The sequence below is a fragment of the Mercenaria mercenaria genome, chromosome 5 (assembly GCF_021730395.1).
Source record: "Mercenaria mercenaria strain notata chromosome 5, MADL_Memer_1, whole genome shotgun sequence".
NCBI lineage: Eukaryota > Metazoa > Mollusca > Bivalvia > Venerida > Veneridae > Mercenaria > Mercenaria mercenaria.
In genome coordinates, this window is record NC_069365.1 from 71,165,108 (window position 1) to 71,181,140 (window position 16,033).

Here is a 16,033-nt window from a genome sequence, read left to right on the forward strand (position 1 = left end):
TATTCACTGCAAACTATGTAATGGTTACTATGTATTTATCTTTGCCGGTGTCATCCGTAGTCATTGTGGGAGGTTTTTCTTACACTACGTGTTTTCTTGTTGGATGTCGGAGTGATCTTTTCCCCAAGATTTATGTGCTTTCCGGTGATTCTACAACTCATTACATTTATATTTAGTTGTTTAGTATTTTTCTTATATATTGTGAGAAGTGCATGGACACAGATAGCCAATTATTGCTTCAAAGTTGTTTTTCTGGATCAACTGAGAGATAGACTCGGTTGAACTGAGTCTTATTATTATTTTGCTTGGTTACATTTTAGGCTTCCAATGGACCTTCGTATAGATATTATTTGTTAAATATTAGGATATAGAGGATATTTGTTTGTTTCAGAGTAAGATCGAAATATATTTCACCAAGTGAACACTATAATGCAATATTTTCCCGAGTGGCACAGCCACGAGTGAAAATGTAAATTATAGTGTTCACGAGTGAAATATATTTTGATCTTACACTGAAACAAACAAATTTTCTGTTTATTTTATGTGCTTTTTAGTAGTTTTAACCAAATACTATCCAGTTTGTCCGCGCAACGTCACGCGCATTGCACCATGACGTCATAATGTCGTGACGTCATGATATCTTTGTAGAAAAACTGTAAATAGTTCTATTACGTTTCCTGATTTCTTTTACATTTAATTATGATAGAACGTATATATTTATAATCCTGCTAGTATTTCTATACATCTATATCTTTACTGAAGTATATTATGCATGGAATTTTCTATTATTTATAATTCATATTCTTACGCATTCAAGTGTAGTTCCGTACCAGTGAAAAATAAAAGTGATATTTTCACTGTTTGAAACAGTGAAAATACCAATTTTATTTCACTGATAGATTTCAGTATTTCACTGAAGAGCATAAAATAAATATGAATAAAGTAATTTCTCATTCTGCCCACACCTTCACTCCTATTATACCTTCACATGTCTCAAATGATATACTTTCTTGAATAATTTGATACATTTATACATAAAGCCTAATATCTGTTACATGCATAATTTTAAGGAATAATTTACGTACATCTTGAAAGCTTGGAAGCTTGGACACACACACACAAACATATTAAGTAACATTAATCCTCTGTACCTAAACATTTACAATATTGACAACATCTCTGCCCACGTGGTACAGCACACATGTTATGTCATCGTTGCTTTAGTTTGAGGTTCTGACAGTCAAGTAAATGTATCTGTGTTGAGCAAAAACCTATGCGCAGGAATCACGTGTTCATTTTTCCATTGGTGTTTGCTCGACAGAGGCTGCACTGTTCTCGAAACCGTGACCAGCAAACATACTTATTCTTTTGACATCTTATCATATCACTAAATTCTTGGAAAATCTCAGGTCAACTGTAAAAACTATTCTTACAGGAAGAACCGTGAATGCATTATTTACAAACTTATGAATTTAAAACTTGCTTATATATGATGTGCGTTTATGTTGATAAGCATATAAACTTAAAACTAGCATATACATAATAAGTGATGATAATATTGACAATCGTATAAACTTAAAACTTGCACTTATGTAATGAGTGGTAATATGACAAGCGTATAAACTTAAAACTGGCACTTATCTGTTGAGTGGTAAGATTGAAATGTTACGCACTTAAAACTTGCCCTTGTCCATTTAGTGGCAATATTGACAAGGTTTAAACTTAAAACTTATCTATTGTGTGGTAATATTAATATGTTGCACACTTGAAATTCGCACTTACATACTTAATGGTAATAACTGTATTCCGTTTAATGTAGTTAACCCGTAACGATAATCGGCAAAATACGTATTTTCATTTTATGAAATCGGCAAACTTCGGGTTTTTATGGAAAGCTGTGTACGTGTTGAGCTACATGTACGTTCAAATAATGCCAAATTTCCTAACGAGAATACATAATCACACGGAATTTGCCGAGTTCCATTACAGATCAACTACCTTAAACAAAATCAATTAACCAAAGATAAATGTTAATTAAACCAAAACTTCTATCATTCAAAAAATTGATTTTACAATCATTAATTAATATTCAAACCAAGTATACAGAGTAATGAAATCAAAATGTTAAATTGTTTAAATCCAGCTCAATGTTTAAGAAAATCAATGGTTTGGGTAAATCATAAAATTCTAGCAAATGATGTCATAAAAACATTTTGTGATTAAAGTGATCAACAAATATATGATAAAATGTCAGCCACTTCATTTATTGTCTCTGAAACATTATTGTAGGATTTATTTGTATTTATTGTAACATATCAAAATTTGCATTGAATTCTAGTCCAGAAATTTCATCGAAGACTGTAACCTCGAACTCGGTCATTCCAAATTTCATTTCAACTCTACCTTCTATTGTATCAGGCCATCCATTCTTTGGCGGAAGCATTGCGACATGACCCAGCTTCCAGCAATTGTCATCGTCGATATAAGTGGGCTCTGGGTTAGTCGATGCGAATATGTTGCAATACTCTATCATTCGCTTCCTGTCTGGACTTTGAAATGTGTCAATGAAGTTATTTGTCCTCTTCTCACCAAGGTTCAGTGTATCGCCTACTCTAACAAACTTCAGAAATATGTCTTTGCATAGGACGTTACCATCGATAACAACACGCTTGCCTTTCAAATGTAATTTCGGGTCAAAGGCATTGTGAAAATTTATTCCATATGTAAACTTGCTGACTCTTGCTGCCACTATCTTAGGCTGATGGCCGTACATGACAGCGCCTTTCAGCACTGCCGTTCCTGCGTCATGAGGGATAACTAGTGTCTTTTCTGGGAAAGCTCGCCGTATCGTTTCTTGTACAAGAGGCGATTCTGAAAATCCACCCACCATTAGAATAGTCGAAGCGTCGCTGGACCGAGGGCTTTGAAGAATATCTCCTACGTGTGCTATGATGCTTTCGATGGACTCTGTGAAAAACTCTCTGAAGATTTTTACATCTATTCTCATCTTGTCTCCCTTTATTGCCACTTTATCTTCGAATCCATTCTTTTTCAGGACATCATCGATAGTTCTCTTCTCTATTTCTTTATACAAAACCATTAGGTTGGCAGGAATCCGCATGGTAATCTGGGTTATGCTTTCAAAACTAATTTTTCTCTTCTTCACTTCAAACTCCATGGAAAGGTCAAAATCATCAATATGGCATTCTTCTGCAAACCTTTTCATAACTTTAGAACCAAACAACTTTTCCAGAAATCTTCGAAATGCCTGATCGACTTTTGTTCCTCCCCATGCTCCTCCACTGGCTTTGTGTAGCTCCGTTAAAGAACCATCAGAAAGAATTTTATGCACTGTGACATCAGCTGTACCTCCTGTAATGCATAATTTCGGAATTATATGGTAATTTGATATTTATGTCTACACATCATTTTTGACTTCACAATTGATAACATGTATTTATATATGAGGATATTGTTACTCACTCCTCATGAAAAATTTCCTAAATGTTTTTGAAAGCTTTCAGCTAACAAGTTGAGATTTCCGACTTTCAAAGAAGGCGGTGAATGTTTTCAAGAGTGTTTCTTACTACAACTATATACTATTGCAACTGTTTTCCATTTATACAATACCTTAAAAATAAATGTTTGTTATTGAGACTTGGCGACATGTGCAGTTCCCACTTTTTCTATTTTTACGGATACAGCACGATAAAACCCTTAAATTTCAGATGTTCACATCCCCAGTTAAAGCACATGCAGGGAACTAATGCCCGATATCTTCATTTGATGTCCTTTTCGTAATTATGTTACAAATTTAAACATGAGTAGTTGTATATTAATAGTGTGACTCTTTGATCTTTTAATAAAACTTTACTACAAACGTCACAGCAGCAATCGGATTGGCTGGCTGGAAGAATTTGCCCTTTTGAATGTCAAGGAAAATAAGGTCGGCCGGAATAGAGTTAATATTTTATTTAGACTAAGTGTAGTTATTTCTCACTTAAATAATAATTATGTAAATTGGCTGATATTGTCAGGGAAATTTAACAAAGGCAAACATATTTTTAGAAAATGTTATTAAATTATATCTCTTTAGATAAAGAAAATCAGGGAAAGAGAAGCAAATCAAAGTATACTTAATTTGTAACTTGACCAAAGTACTCATACCTCCAATGTCAAGAACCATGTAAGTAATTCCTGGTTTAAATCCTGGTAATGTTGATCCCGCAGCTAATCTGTCTGTAGGCAGTCTTTTGCAATAAATAGACGCAGCTTCTGGTTCGAGTGCAAGTACAAGGTGCGCGTTTGGTATTCCACCCTGACAATAAAATATTTATCGTTTGAAAAAAGTTAAACATGCAGAAAACGAAACCTGACTACGCTCAAACTTTTGAAGTTTTTAAAATCACTGATTCTCTCTTGGGTTTATATCTAGAACCGTGAGCAGGACACATTTTTCGAATGCTATGTGTGCTAGATTTAAAAAGCGGTAAAATTATGTTTATAGCTTCCTCATATGAAAGACCGTAAACACCATTGTGGGGTTTTGACAGTGTAAGGGCTAACGATTCAAAGTTAACAAGCGAAAATGTACCACTTCATAATAAATAAACATAGGATAATAAAGATTTTCAACTGTGAATAAGGTTCCCCTCCTCAGCCTCGAAATTGTTTCCTAGGCCGGTGGCCAGTCTCTTGTTAGGATGAAATAAAAAATGTGAAAAAATACTTTTGGTGCTTAGAACGCAACAAAGCAGGCAATAACAGACGCTGTTTGATTGAGTCTGTTCATGAGAGGTATTGAAATGTGCAACACCCATCACACCCCCTAGCACCGGTTCAAGCGGAATTCTGTGACAGTAAATTGAATGTTCTCCGTGGTCTCCAAGTATAAGAAAATAAATTTTAACAATACTGAGTCAAGGTTCGAGAATACATTTTACAGCCGCCGCACATTACTTAGACACTGCTGTTGTGATAGTAAGGTGAATTTGTCTAGGTAGCAGTGCGTGATCAGAGGAATAGCTCAAAAGCTGCCCATGACATTCAAACAAACAAAACAGGTACAGTAATACATACAGTGCAACCTCTGTAGAGCAACATCCTTTGGGAGATTCAAATATTGATTCTTATGTAGAGGTTGTTGTTCTGAAGAGGTAAATTTGATAGTATATTTCAGCTAAGGAAAGTTTTGATGCTACTGTTATAGAGAGGTTTTTGCTTAAGAGAGGGCTGCTCTGGAGAGAGGTTGTACTGTATACATGTTTATAAACATAAATCGTGAAAAACATGAATTTATAAATTGTTAGAAATTGTCAGATTTTCTGGCAAGATTACCTGCACCGCTGCTTCCCTCATAAACTGTTTAGCAGGATCAGACCAAATGGCTGGAACTGTGATCACCCATCCTACTTCAATGTCTTTGAAAGTCATCCCTTGTTTGTCAATGGCGTCTAACAAATGTTTTCGGATGTACCGTAAACACATAGCAAACACGTTCAATGCTGGCATACTCTTGCCCTCATGGTCGTACAGCAATGTCGCTCGTTTAAGTTCCTGTGGTTAAAATATGACGAAGTCTCAATGAATGCTTCTGTGGAACTCAACAAGAATAGCAATATCATAAACGTACCCATAACAAAATCAGTTTCGATTTAAAATTTGAGTTGCCGATAGCAAAATAAGTAAACATTTGAAAATCGGAGCAGAAATATGTTTATTTTGAATTATAATTTTTTAATAATTTAATTATAACCCCAGGCTTTATTAAATATGTGCCTTCCATTTTGTGCCCGCTCTGTATCTCCTAATCCACTTGAAGGATTTTCAATTTCATTGATGCCGTCATACATGGACTATAAAATATACTTAACAACGTCAAATACCACCAAATACCATCAACCCTTTCACTATCCATAACACTGGCGGGGATATAGCTGTCTTTCAGACTGCCTTGTTTTTGTAATAAAATGTGTATGTTTCTTTGTCTATTTTAGAATGTGTTTGTATTTTAACCTGATTGTTAAAGTGTCGCATGAAAAGATCATTACATATTACATGTTTTTATAACCTGATTTTTCCCACTAAGATTGTATGGTGACAGAGTTAACGGTAACTCATATGAATAGTTACTAATTTGGTTATCCCCCTAAACACATATACTCATATTTACACATAAATTGCATCAGTTTTACTAAACTAATGTGTCTAAAATCACTTTATATGTTCCTTTACTCCTGTATTTATCCAGACTTGTTGAATTTCAAACTTTATCCGAGAGGACCCTCGAACCCCATCCCATTCTTTATCGACTTATCAAGACTATTAGTAGGTACTTTTAGACCTGGTTTGCTCAGAAGATTTGTCTGAGATGAATTTCAAATACAACATTTTGTCTTGTACAATTTTCTCCGGGAGAATTCTCGAACCACCACTCTTACCTGTATTCCAATTATTCGGACTAGCCGTTTGTACTTTTCAACCTGATTTGCTCAGATTATTTTGTCTAAAATGACTTTAAAATGCAACATTTTTATCTATAAGAATTGTTTAATTTCAAAATTTTAACCCGATTTGCTCAACATTTTGTTTCAAATTGCTTTAAAATGTGCCATTTTGTCTTGAATAATTTCAAAATTTGTCGTGGAGAACCACGAACCTCCACGAACCTCCATCTGAACAAAAGCCACATTTCTTGATGTTTCTAGATCTTGGCCAGGTGACATACCCGACGTTATTTTATACGTATGACAAAATGTTATGTTGACTTGTTAATCTGTGTTTGTACTTAAGTTCCTGCATAACCCTCCCCCTGGAAAAAATCTGCCGTTTTGTTTTTCTGGTCTGGTATTGGCACCTGTTACTAAAATGGTTACTTACCTTTTGTGAATGCAAGATCATCTTGAACTGTCTAAAGAAAAACCAACCATGATGCTTGTCATCATTTGCCAGATCGCTGAATTTTTCCTCAGCTTAATAACCAAAAGAGTGGAAATCGCCGTTTGGATGACATAGTACAGTCGATGGTGCTTTTTGTGAAATGAGTGACTGACCAATCCAGTTATTTGTCGCTATATTGAGGGGATCTTTTATGTAGTCATGTTTCATGGAAAACGCATATCCGGAAAATGTCGTTCCAAAGTCGATAGCACAAACAAGTAAGTAGTCACCCGAATTACATTCTTTAACTGACATCTTTTCAGCATTGCTACAAAGCGAGAACACGTGTGTTTTAGTCATATATATATATATAATTTCATATGCACTTAAACTTGATTCCGATACACTTAAATTCTATGTATATTTTTCATAAATATTCTAATTTGTTAGTAATATGGAAAGTGTTAATGTAGCCTTTATATGAAAATCACAATTTGCCATTAGGCAACGGAATGCCGGATGTCCGCCCTTGCCAGAAATAATATCTGGCTATGTATGTATGGTGTTGATGGAATAGATATCTGTAAATTCTCTTGATAGGTGTCTTCTGTAAACAATAATGCGAAAACGGTCTAAGTGCATATAATAAAGAAGAACATAGATTTCTTTCGCATTCACCTCTCTGGTCCCTTTAATAAGACATATTTGGTGTTGTTCCTAGAATAGAATACAAGTCTAGTAATTGATCTTAATTCTTTCTAATTCATGAGACTTGTATTATATTTGTATCTTATTTATATTTCTAATAATATATCTGCATTAGTTACACACGAAACAAGAAGAGCATTGATCAAAAACAGCAATATGTAATCATGGGAAATAACAATAAGTTAATTGCTATTGTTCCTTATAAGTTTTTAATTACGATATTTCTATGTGTAATGTTCGTAAATACGTGTTTTGCTCTTCAGTATTGGATGTAATAAAAGTAAAGCTGGGTATGTTACAAAATCAATTTTATCGGATCGCGCGGCAAAATACGCAAATAATTGCATGTCTGATAGCATTTAGTGTGTAATAAACAAACTGACTAAAGGCTAGGATTAGGATTACCATATGTACAAAATATATACATAAAAGATACTCGTCATTCCAATCGTTTTAATCTGGTATATACCGGAGTCTGTAATATATCACAGGTCTGTTTTAGTCACAGTCCCCCCTATAGAATACTATTTATCTTCAAAGTTTCGCCTCTTATAAACCTAATTTCAATGAACTTCATTATGAAGTAACACAATGGTTGCATCTCTGGATTATTACAAATCATGCCACTCCATGTCTAATTTAAGAAAGAGGCAAGATGGTAATACTACATCACCAGGGTATGTGAGCTTCTCTCCTCAAACTAAACGTTGACAAGCAATTCCGTGTTTTATGACATTTGAAATTAATTTTCACAGTTTTATTTTATTTGTTTTTACCTATTAGCCCGGTAAACATGTGTTAAATACAGACGACCAGTCATCTTGGCACTGGTAAATATACACCCAACAATGCCCTTTATGATGAGTTTGCCTGGCAGCCCCCTCATGTGAAACAATGGAAATCTGTAGCCCATCAGTGACATCGGTTGAAATCAAATGGATATAAATAGAACTAACAGTAAGGTCTTCACTTATTGTTGTTAATCCCCCGCCGTGGCGGAGGGATTATAGGAATGGTCTGCGTCCGTCCTTCCGTCCGTCCGTCCTTCCGTCTTTCCGTCCTTCCGTCCGTAACAAAATCGTGTCCGGTCCATATCTCCTAAACCCCTTGAAGGATTTTCATGAAACTTGGGTCAAATGATCACCTCATCAAGACGATGTGCAGAACCCATGAGTCAGCCTTGTCGGTTCAAGGTCAAGGTCACAACTCAAGGTCAAAGGTTTGAGCCTGCCATTTTGTGTCCGCTCTATATCTCCTAAACTCCTTGAAGGAATTTTATAAAACTTGGATCAAATGATCACCTCATCAAGACGATGTGCAGAACTCATGAGTCAGCCATGCCGGCTCAAGGTCAAGGTCACAACTCAAGGTCAAAGGTTTGAGCCTTCCATTTTGTGTCCGCTCTATATCTCTTAAACCCCTTGAAGGAATTTTATAAAACTTGGGTCAAATGATCACCTCATCAAGACAACATTTTGTGTCCACTCTATATCTCCTAAACCCCTTGAAGGATTTTCATCAAACTTGGGTCAAACGATCACGTCATCAAGGCGATGTGCAGAACTTATGAGTCAGCCATGTCGGCTCAAGGTCAAGGTCACAACTGAAGGTCAAAGGTTTGAGCCTTCCATTTCGTGTCCGCTCTATATCTCCTAAACCCCTTGAAGGAATTTTATAAAACTTTGGTCAAATGATTACCTCATCAGAACGATGTGCAGAAATTATGAGTCAACCATGCCAGCTCAAGGTCAAGGTCACAACTAAGGGTCGAAGGTTTAAGCCTTCCATTTGATGTCCACTCTGTATCTCCTTAACCCCTTGAAGGATTTTCATCAAACTTGGGTCAAATGATCACCTCATCAAGAACTCATGAGTCAGCCATGTCAGCTCAAGGTCAAGGTCACAACTGAAGGTCAAAGGTTTCAGCTCTGTATCTCCTAAACCCCTTGAAGGATTTTCATGAAACTTTGGTCAAATGATCACCTCATCAAGACGTTGTGCAGAATTCATGAGTCAGCCATGTCAGTTCAAGGTCAAGGTCACAGCTAAAATCAAAGGTTTTACCCTTTCACTATCCGTAGCAGTGGCGGGGGATTTAGCTGTCTTTCAGACTGCCTTGTTACAAAAGTAACACTCGTTGTAAGAATTGGCAGTATCAGTTTAAGAATCATATGAACAGTATAAATATGTTACAATCTCTAGATATGTGTACAAGTTCAACATCAAAGTATTTTTGTGATAAAGTTTTGCAAGGTTCTATGGATGATTTTATTAGTGCATGGAGTTCCAATATTCAGAATGAAGTTGGTCCATCTGGTCGGGGAAGAAACAAGTTGCGTACATATAGATTGTTTAAACAATATTATGAAACAGAGTCATACCTCAGATTACATTTATCTGTCAAACACAGATCTTCTTATGCTAAATTCCGATGTGGGGTTGCCCCCCTTAGGTTAGAAACTGGAAGGTATGAAAACATTCCAGAAAATCAGCGTGTTTGCCCAATATGTAAAATGTCAGTTGAAAATGAAATGCATGTTCTATTTGAATGTAATGCATACCAAGATTTAAGAGAAGTACTCAGTGCTAAAGCTAGTGATATTAATAATAATTACGTGAATTTCAATAACCAAGAGAAATTGATTTTTGTGCTCTCCAACAAGGATATAGTTAATGTTACTGCCAAAACCTGTATGATTTTAAAAACTAGGAACAATTTGCTGTACAAATAAACTAACAAGTGTGTTGGTTTATCATGGTTGAAGAATTGTCATTGTTGAAATCATGATCTTTTTTTGTGGGTAGGGGTGGGGGTCGTAGAATATTGATTAATTTACAATGACTTCTATGGGCTGGTTATTACATATATAAATTGTTTTTTCCTAGGCATTATTACTCTTTGATTATCATGCTTTTGGCAAATATCAGTTCTTCAGTCATTCTTAAGAGTGTATTCTAACATTGTATTTAAGGCTTTTTACAATCCTGTAATATATAGCCAGTTTATCTTAGCAGAAATCTCAAGTGTTAGGTTGTTTCTTATCTAGATTACTTTTAAAATATTTTTAATAATCAGTAATATATGATTGATTAAGAATACATAAAAAATGTTTTATACCTGTTTTATTTAGCATAGTAACACCCATTTATAAATTCACTTTATTATCAGTTTTCAAGACATTTCCTCTTTATAACTGATTAGTGGTGGTGTTTTCCTTTTATTTTTATTTTAAAACACTTACCTATGTTGGTCAATGTAAATGAATTATGTCTATGATATCAGAATAATTATTGTCTCTTATAACTCTGCTTAGAGTGGCAATGTACTGTTTTATAAATTCATATTTTAATTAATTGTGATGTTTTATGTTGTATCATATGTATGTACATTGATGAGACGTAAACAAATAAATAAATAAATAAATAGATAAATAATATAATATAATATAATACAATCTATGTACAAATGTACTGGCAATTTATATTTGTCAGGTAATAAACTTAATGTTTTAACAGCTGGTCAACTATGGTTTACGCCCGTTATCTTATGTTTTCGCTCTAAAATATAGGTTAGTATTCAAAAAAACTGATTTAACGTTCGAGAAACCTAGTTTATCGACCATTAATCCTAGTTTTTCGACCGTGAACCTGGGTTCACGTAATTATTGGACAACTGGCCTGCCAAATCTGGTAGTATAAATCAACCGGATGACACATACGGCAGTTGACGTAATAATTGACGTCATCATGTTTTCTAGACCGCACATTAACTGTTCTTTGTTTAGCACGGAGGGGGATCCAACATAACTATGTATTCCTAAATTGGCACCGCTTAAAATCATATGTTGTGCTTACGGTAATACATATGTAGTAAACATTTCACAGAAAAACAGGTGAGATTTTTAATTGTGATTGAATTTTGTGAAAATGACATTGTTTTGCCAAAATATCGCGATGCAGTGCAACCGAGTATACAAAGCCAAGCACGTAAGTGCATTTATCTTACCTGTATTTGTAGAAATGACGGAGAAAAACTTATCCTCCGTGAAGCGGTATGACTGAAAATTAGCAACATTTTTATCAACAGATGGAAATATGTTGTTATTGCCCTGCGCCTGCTTAAATTTTGCCCTTGAAACCTTTCGTATGCTAAACACAACCCAGAAGAACAATTATATGGCAATCACTTTGCTAGAACATTATTTATGAGCAAAAATGCGAATGGGATACATATGTTGTGCATGGGCTACATATGTGGTGCATTGAATTTTTTAAAACTGTACAGATCTTGAGCTAAAATGAAGAAATGAAAGCGTGATGCATTGTTGTCTTCAGTTCGTTTCTTACACTCACATTCTCCTCTGCAACATCCTAATGTCAATATTACTTGACAACACTTAAACGACATTTTCAGGGTTTAAGAATATTAATGTGAGTATCGCGTAAAGCATCGCGATATTTTGGCAAACAATGTCATTTTAACAAAACTCAATCACAAATAAGAATCTCACCTGTTTTTCTGTGAAATGTTTACTATATTTACTTCCGGACGCACAACATGATTTTAAGCGCAGCCCATTTAGGAATGCATATGTTGGATCCCCTTCCGTGTTATTAAACTTAATAACTGACACAAAATCTAGCCGTGTTAGAATATGAACATTTAAATGTCAAGTAGAATCTATGTGTTTTGAATGGGTCAGCCTGGCAATGATTTACAACTCTGGCATATATTTGTGACACAAGTGTGTGTTTTTAAATTTATATCGATACGAACGCGTCACATTTAAAGATATCCAATAGATCTAATCATCTATTTCAACTTTATGACTGAAATGCTAAAGGTTATATATACCACGACTTATTCTACATGGTTTGTACTATATATGCTCGGTCTTAGGGTTAATGTCAAAACTTTATGGCTGAAATCTATTTCTGATGTCATGTTATTATAAAATACCCACTGAATTGATAGTCGGTCAGTAGTAAAATTTTGACAAGTTTAAGCACGGTCTGAGTTGGAAGGGAACAGTCCATCTATCTAAATTATTTTAAAGTATGCGAAGAAAGTAAACTGTTAAATGTGACACAACGAATTTCCACTACTTTAAATACGCCGTTATCTGGATTTATTAAGTAACAGCTGTATTGGCGGCTATATGCAATACATTGGCTCTATCCTTCCATGGAAATACTCAAAATTAGATAATGATTTTTTTTTCGCAAGCCAGTATCAACTCTTATTTGTGGATTTTTGTTTTAAAAAATGTAATACTTTGTACTCGTATGGTTAGGAAAGTCGGCTAAAGATAAACAGATTTTTAACGGGGTGTATTTTATTCTAACAAACATGCCGCATTTATTTCAGTGTCCGACATAACAGTAACAAGAACATCCTTCTCCACAACGACATCGACAACGACCACAACTTACACTACGACCTCTTCAACGACTGTTTCTGCAACAACAACCACGACTGTCACCAGCTCGACGACAGCCACCTCGACATCGACTCGGAAGCTTACAGCCGTCATACCATGGAAAGCGACAAGCTCCTCATCTACGGTGATTGTTACCTCCACAATTGTGTATGATACACCAGTGCAGGTTGTGTTTGAAGACCTGAGCTTTACGGCTGACGAAATCGTATGTGAAGGTCTTGCCGAAGTGCCTATGGAAGGAACTACTGCTAGCTCTAACGCTTTCCTTTTTACTACTTCCACACCGACGATAGCTATTCCAGCAACCGCACACGTGATGTGCATGCCGTCTACTACATCATTTGATTAGTCAAAAGAAGCATTTCTAGAACATTTTTGAGAACTTCTACAAGTAATTAAGATACATTTACTTAATGAAGGAGTTAAGTTTACTGACACATTTATTCGCTTCTGTCAATATAGACAACCGTTAATGGCCGTGTACCTGTAAGAGAAGATCACAGGAAAAGAAAAGACAAATGGGTGATGTTTGTTTAAAAATGACAATGCACGCCTTGATAAAACGAAAAATTATGCATATGTTCAATAATAAAATAATGTAGAAATTAAGCCAAGGCGGTTACCAGTAAGATTTTTATATTCAGACGACAATTTAGTGTTATACAAGCCAAGAAAAAAAAAGAGGAAAAATAAAGCATCGAAATTTCATATAGTTTTACCATGTGGTGCTTTTTAATGCTGCTAGACACGTATGAATTTATTTACATTTACTCCAAAATTCACGCACGAATCAATGACAGACACTCTCAAAATGCTAAAGCGCAATGATTTCATAAATAATGTAATAAGCCCTTATTTTTATACTTTTCAAAATGTTTTAAAGAAAACAAACACGCACCGCGCAGGTAAATTCGCTTTTATTGTGTAATTTTAGTTTGAAGTGGGCAATGTGTATTTGATTTTTTAACAATCGCCCGAAAATATTTTTAAGCTTACTGATATCTGTTAAATAGGTGGGTTCTTTTCTGCACAACAAATGTTTTTGGGGTATTGTGTATTTCTTAAGTTCATTAGACCTGAGCCTTTGAATACGAAATTCCTGAATTATTTTTTGAAATTATTAATAAGAATGGTACAAATAGCGGTCTTCAGTATGTAGCAGCTAATTAATATGTTGGTACAAAATGGGCGCAGACAAATGCAGTAGAATACTTCTTAAATTTTCATTACTCTATTTTCAACATGCATAAAGGTATGTTTCTATGACAGGCTTGTTATTTGAAACCTTGATGTATAACATTAACCTTTATCCCTGGTGAATAAAAGTATAAAACATCGTAAATATGTTTCTTCAGTGTTGTGTTTAGTTACTATACAAGACCTCCGTCGAAGCAAACTTTTGGCCCCGGCCAAGGATAACCAATATATCCCCGCACGAAATTCATGAAAATCTTTCTGAAAATATATCTGACGTTCAAAAACATATATACTGCAATGCCTTCATATAAATGAATTTTCATAACCTATCCGCTACAGTTCGTTTTCGTAAACATGATGTTTGTAAACATTAAAGATTGTGTTTTGTAACCTAAACTCAGGGTTCCATATTTTAGCGTCTCATGTATAAGACAAACGTGAGCTAAAGCTAAAACATATATATGTATATATATATATATATATATATATATATATATATATATATATATATATATATATATATATATATATATATATATATATATATATATATATATTAAGTATTGCACTGTAGAAACGCAATTGGGTAATCAATTTATTACACTGGCTTCCGTCTCTATGTTTGTTCTTATTTACATATATCAGTTTTTTTCATTTAGAGGGAACAAACTCCAGCAGGTTGTTTCTACATTGACATTGTTATTGCCCCTGGCTTCAAACATAGGTGTGGTTCAGCCATCAGATAAAATTGTGCTATTTTAGAGGCTTAAAATGTTCTTATAAAATGTTTCCAGTATTTATATAAAAAATAACCATGCAGTCAGGGAGCCATGCTATCAATTTATATACATTCCAAGCACTGTGAATAGTGATACATCAAAACGTACTACAACTCACTGACCTACTTTCCTACCCACTACCCCTATACACTTCATCAACAGTCAATCTCTTTTCAGTATGGTTTTAAAAATACCTTACACTGTAGAAACAAACTTTGGTCTAAACATAGTACTAACTTTAGTCTTGGCTTCCAAAACTCTAAATGCCGCTTTTTCATATTTTGTTTTTTCATAGTTGCGGCTTTAGAGTTTTGGACCAGGCCTACTATGAAACCATACCAAAATAAAAAGTTGTCCAACTTTTTGTCGCAAACGTAGTCAACTGAAATTCTGAACGAAGACGTATGGGTACCTTGATAAAGTAATTACTTCTACATCAGTTAACACCATTTATCAAATTCTGCAAGCAAATCTTACAATAAAATAGTCGATTTTTACAAGTCACTGATAGATCAGCATCATTTCGGCGGCCATTGTTGAATAGCAACTGCGAGATTCTCGCATGACGGCACCGCGCGAACCGCTAAAAATATACATGTAGAGCACCTTGTAAACAAAAAAATAATTTATACATACCAGTTTTCTTTAGGCTTTATCTATTAAAATAATAATTCAAATCAATTTCAATAAAAATAACCTTTTTCCCAAGTTTTTTTTTGTCACCGGGATGCTGATGCAACTTCAAACACGAAGCAGCACATGTTAGTGCTCTCTTAGCGGTTCGCGCGGGTGAATGGTCAGTCTCGTATTTCAAAGGAGCAAGATGGTGGCGTAGAGTAAACTTTTCAGGCCAGTTCGAAATTGTCAGGTATTTCTGCATTCAGTTATGGGTTTTGATGCGTAAAATATGGCACAATGGTAGATTTTACTATATATAAAATGATTAGAAAGTGCTGCTGCCGATTTCTTTTAATATGTACGAACGCGAGCGTGTCAGATTTCTGGCACGATTATTGGTATGATTTCCCT

At 34.8% G+C, this 16,033-nt stretch overlaps 2 protein-coding genes across 2 annotated transcripts; one reads left to right on the top strand and one right to left on the bottom strand.

Annotated features, from left to right (window-relative positions):
* Positions 1-53: 53 nt before the first annotated feature.
* Positions 54-7,203, bottom strand: LOC128557121 (heat shock 70 kDa protein 12A-like). The gene is made up of 4 exons (XM_053543873.1): positions 6,880-7,203; positions 5,338-5,556; positions 4,168-4,318; positions 54-3,372 (listed from the first exon to the last, which is right to left on the bottom strand). The coding sequence occupies exons 1-4, from the start codon at positions 6,898-6,900 to the stop codon at positions 2,303-2,305; spliced, it is 1,461 nt and encodes a 486-aa protein (XP_053399848.1). The 5' UTR covers positions 6,901-7,203; the 3' UTR covers positions 54-2,302.
* Positions 7,204-12,924: 5,721 nt separating this feature from the next.
* On the top strand, positions 12,925-14,370 carry LOC128557364 (uncharacterized; the record flags this gene model as incomplete). The annotated part of the gene is made up of 1 exon (XM_053544678.1): positions 12,925-14,370. A coding segment is annotated over one exon (453 nt), but the record flags the coding sequence as incomplete, so codon positions are not given.
* Between the last annotated feature and the right edge of the window lie 1,663 nt (positions 14,371-16,033).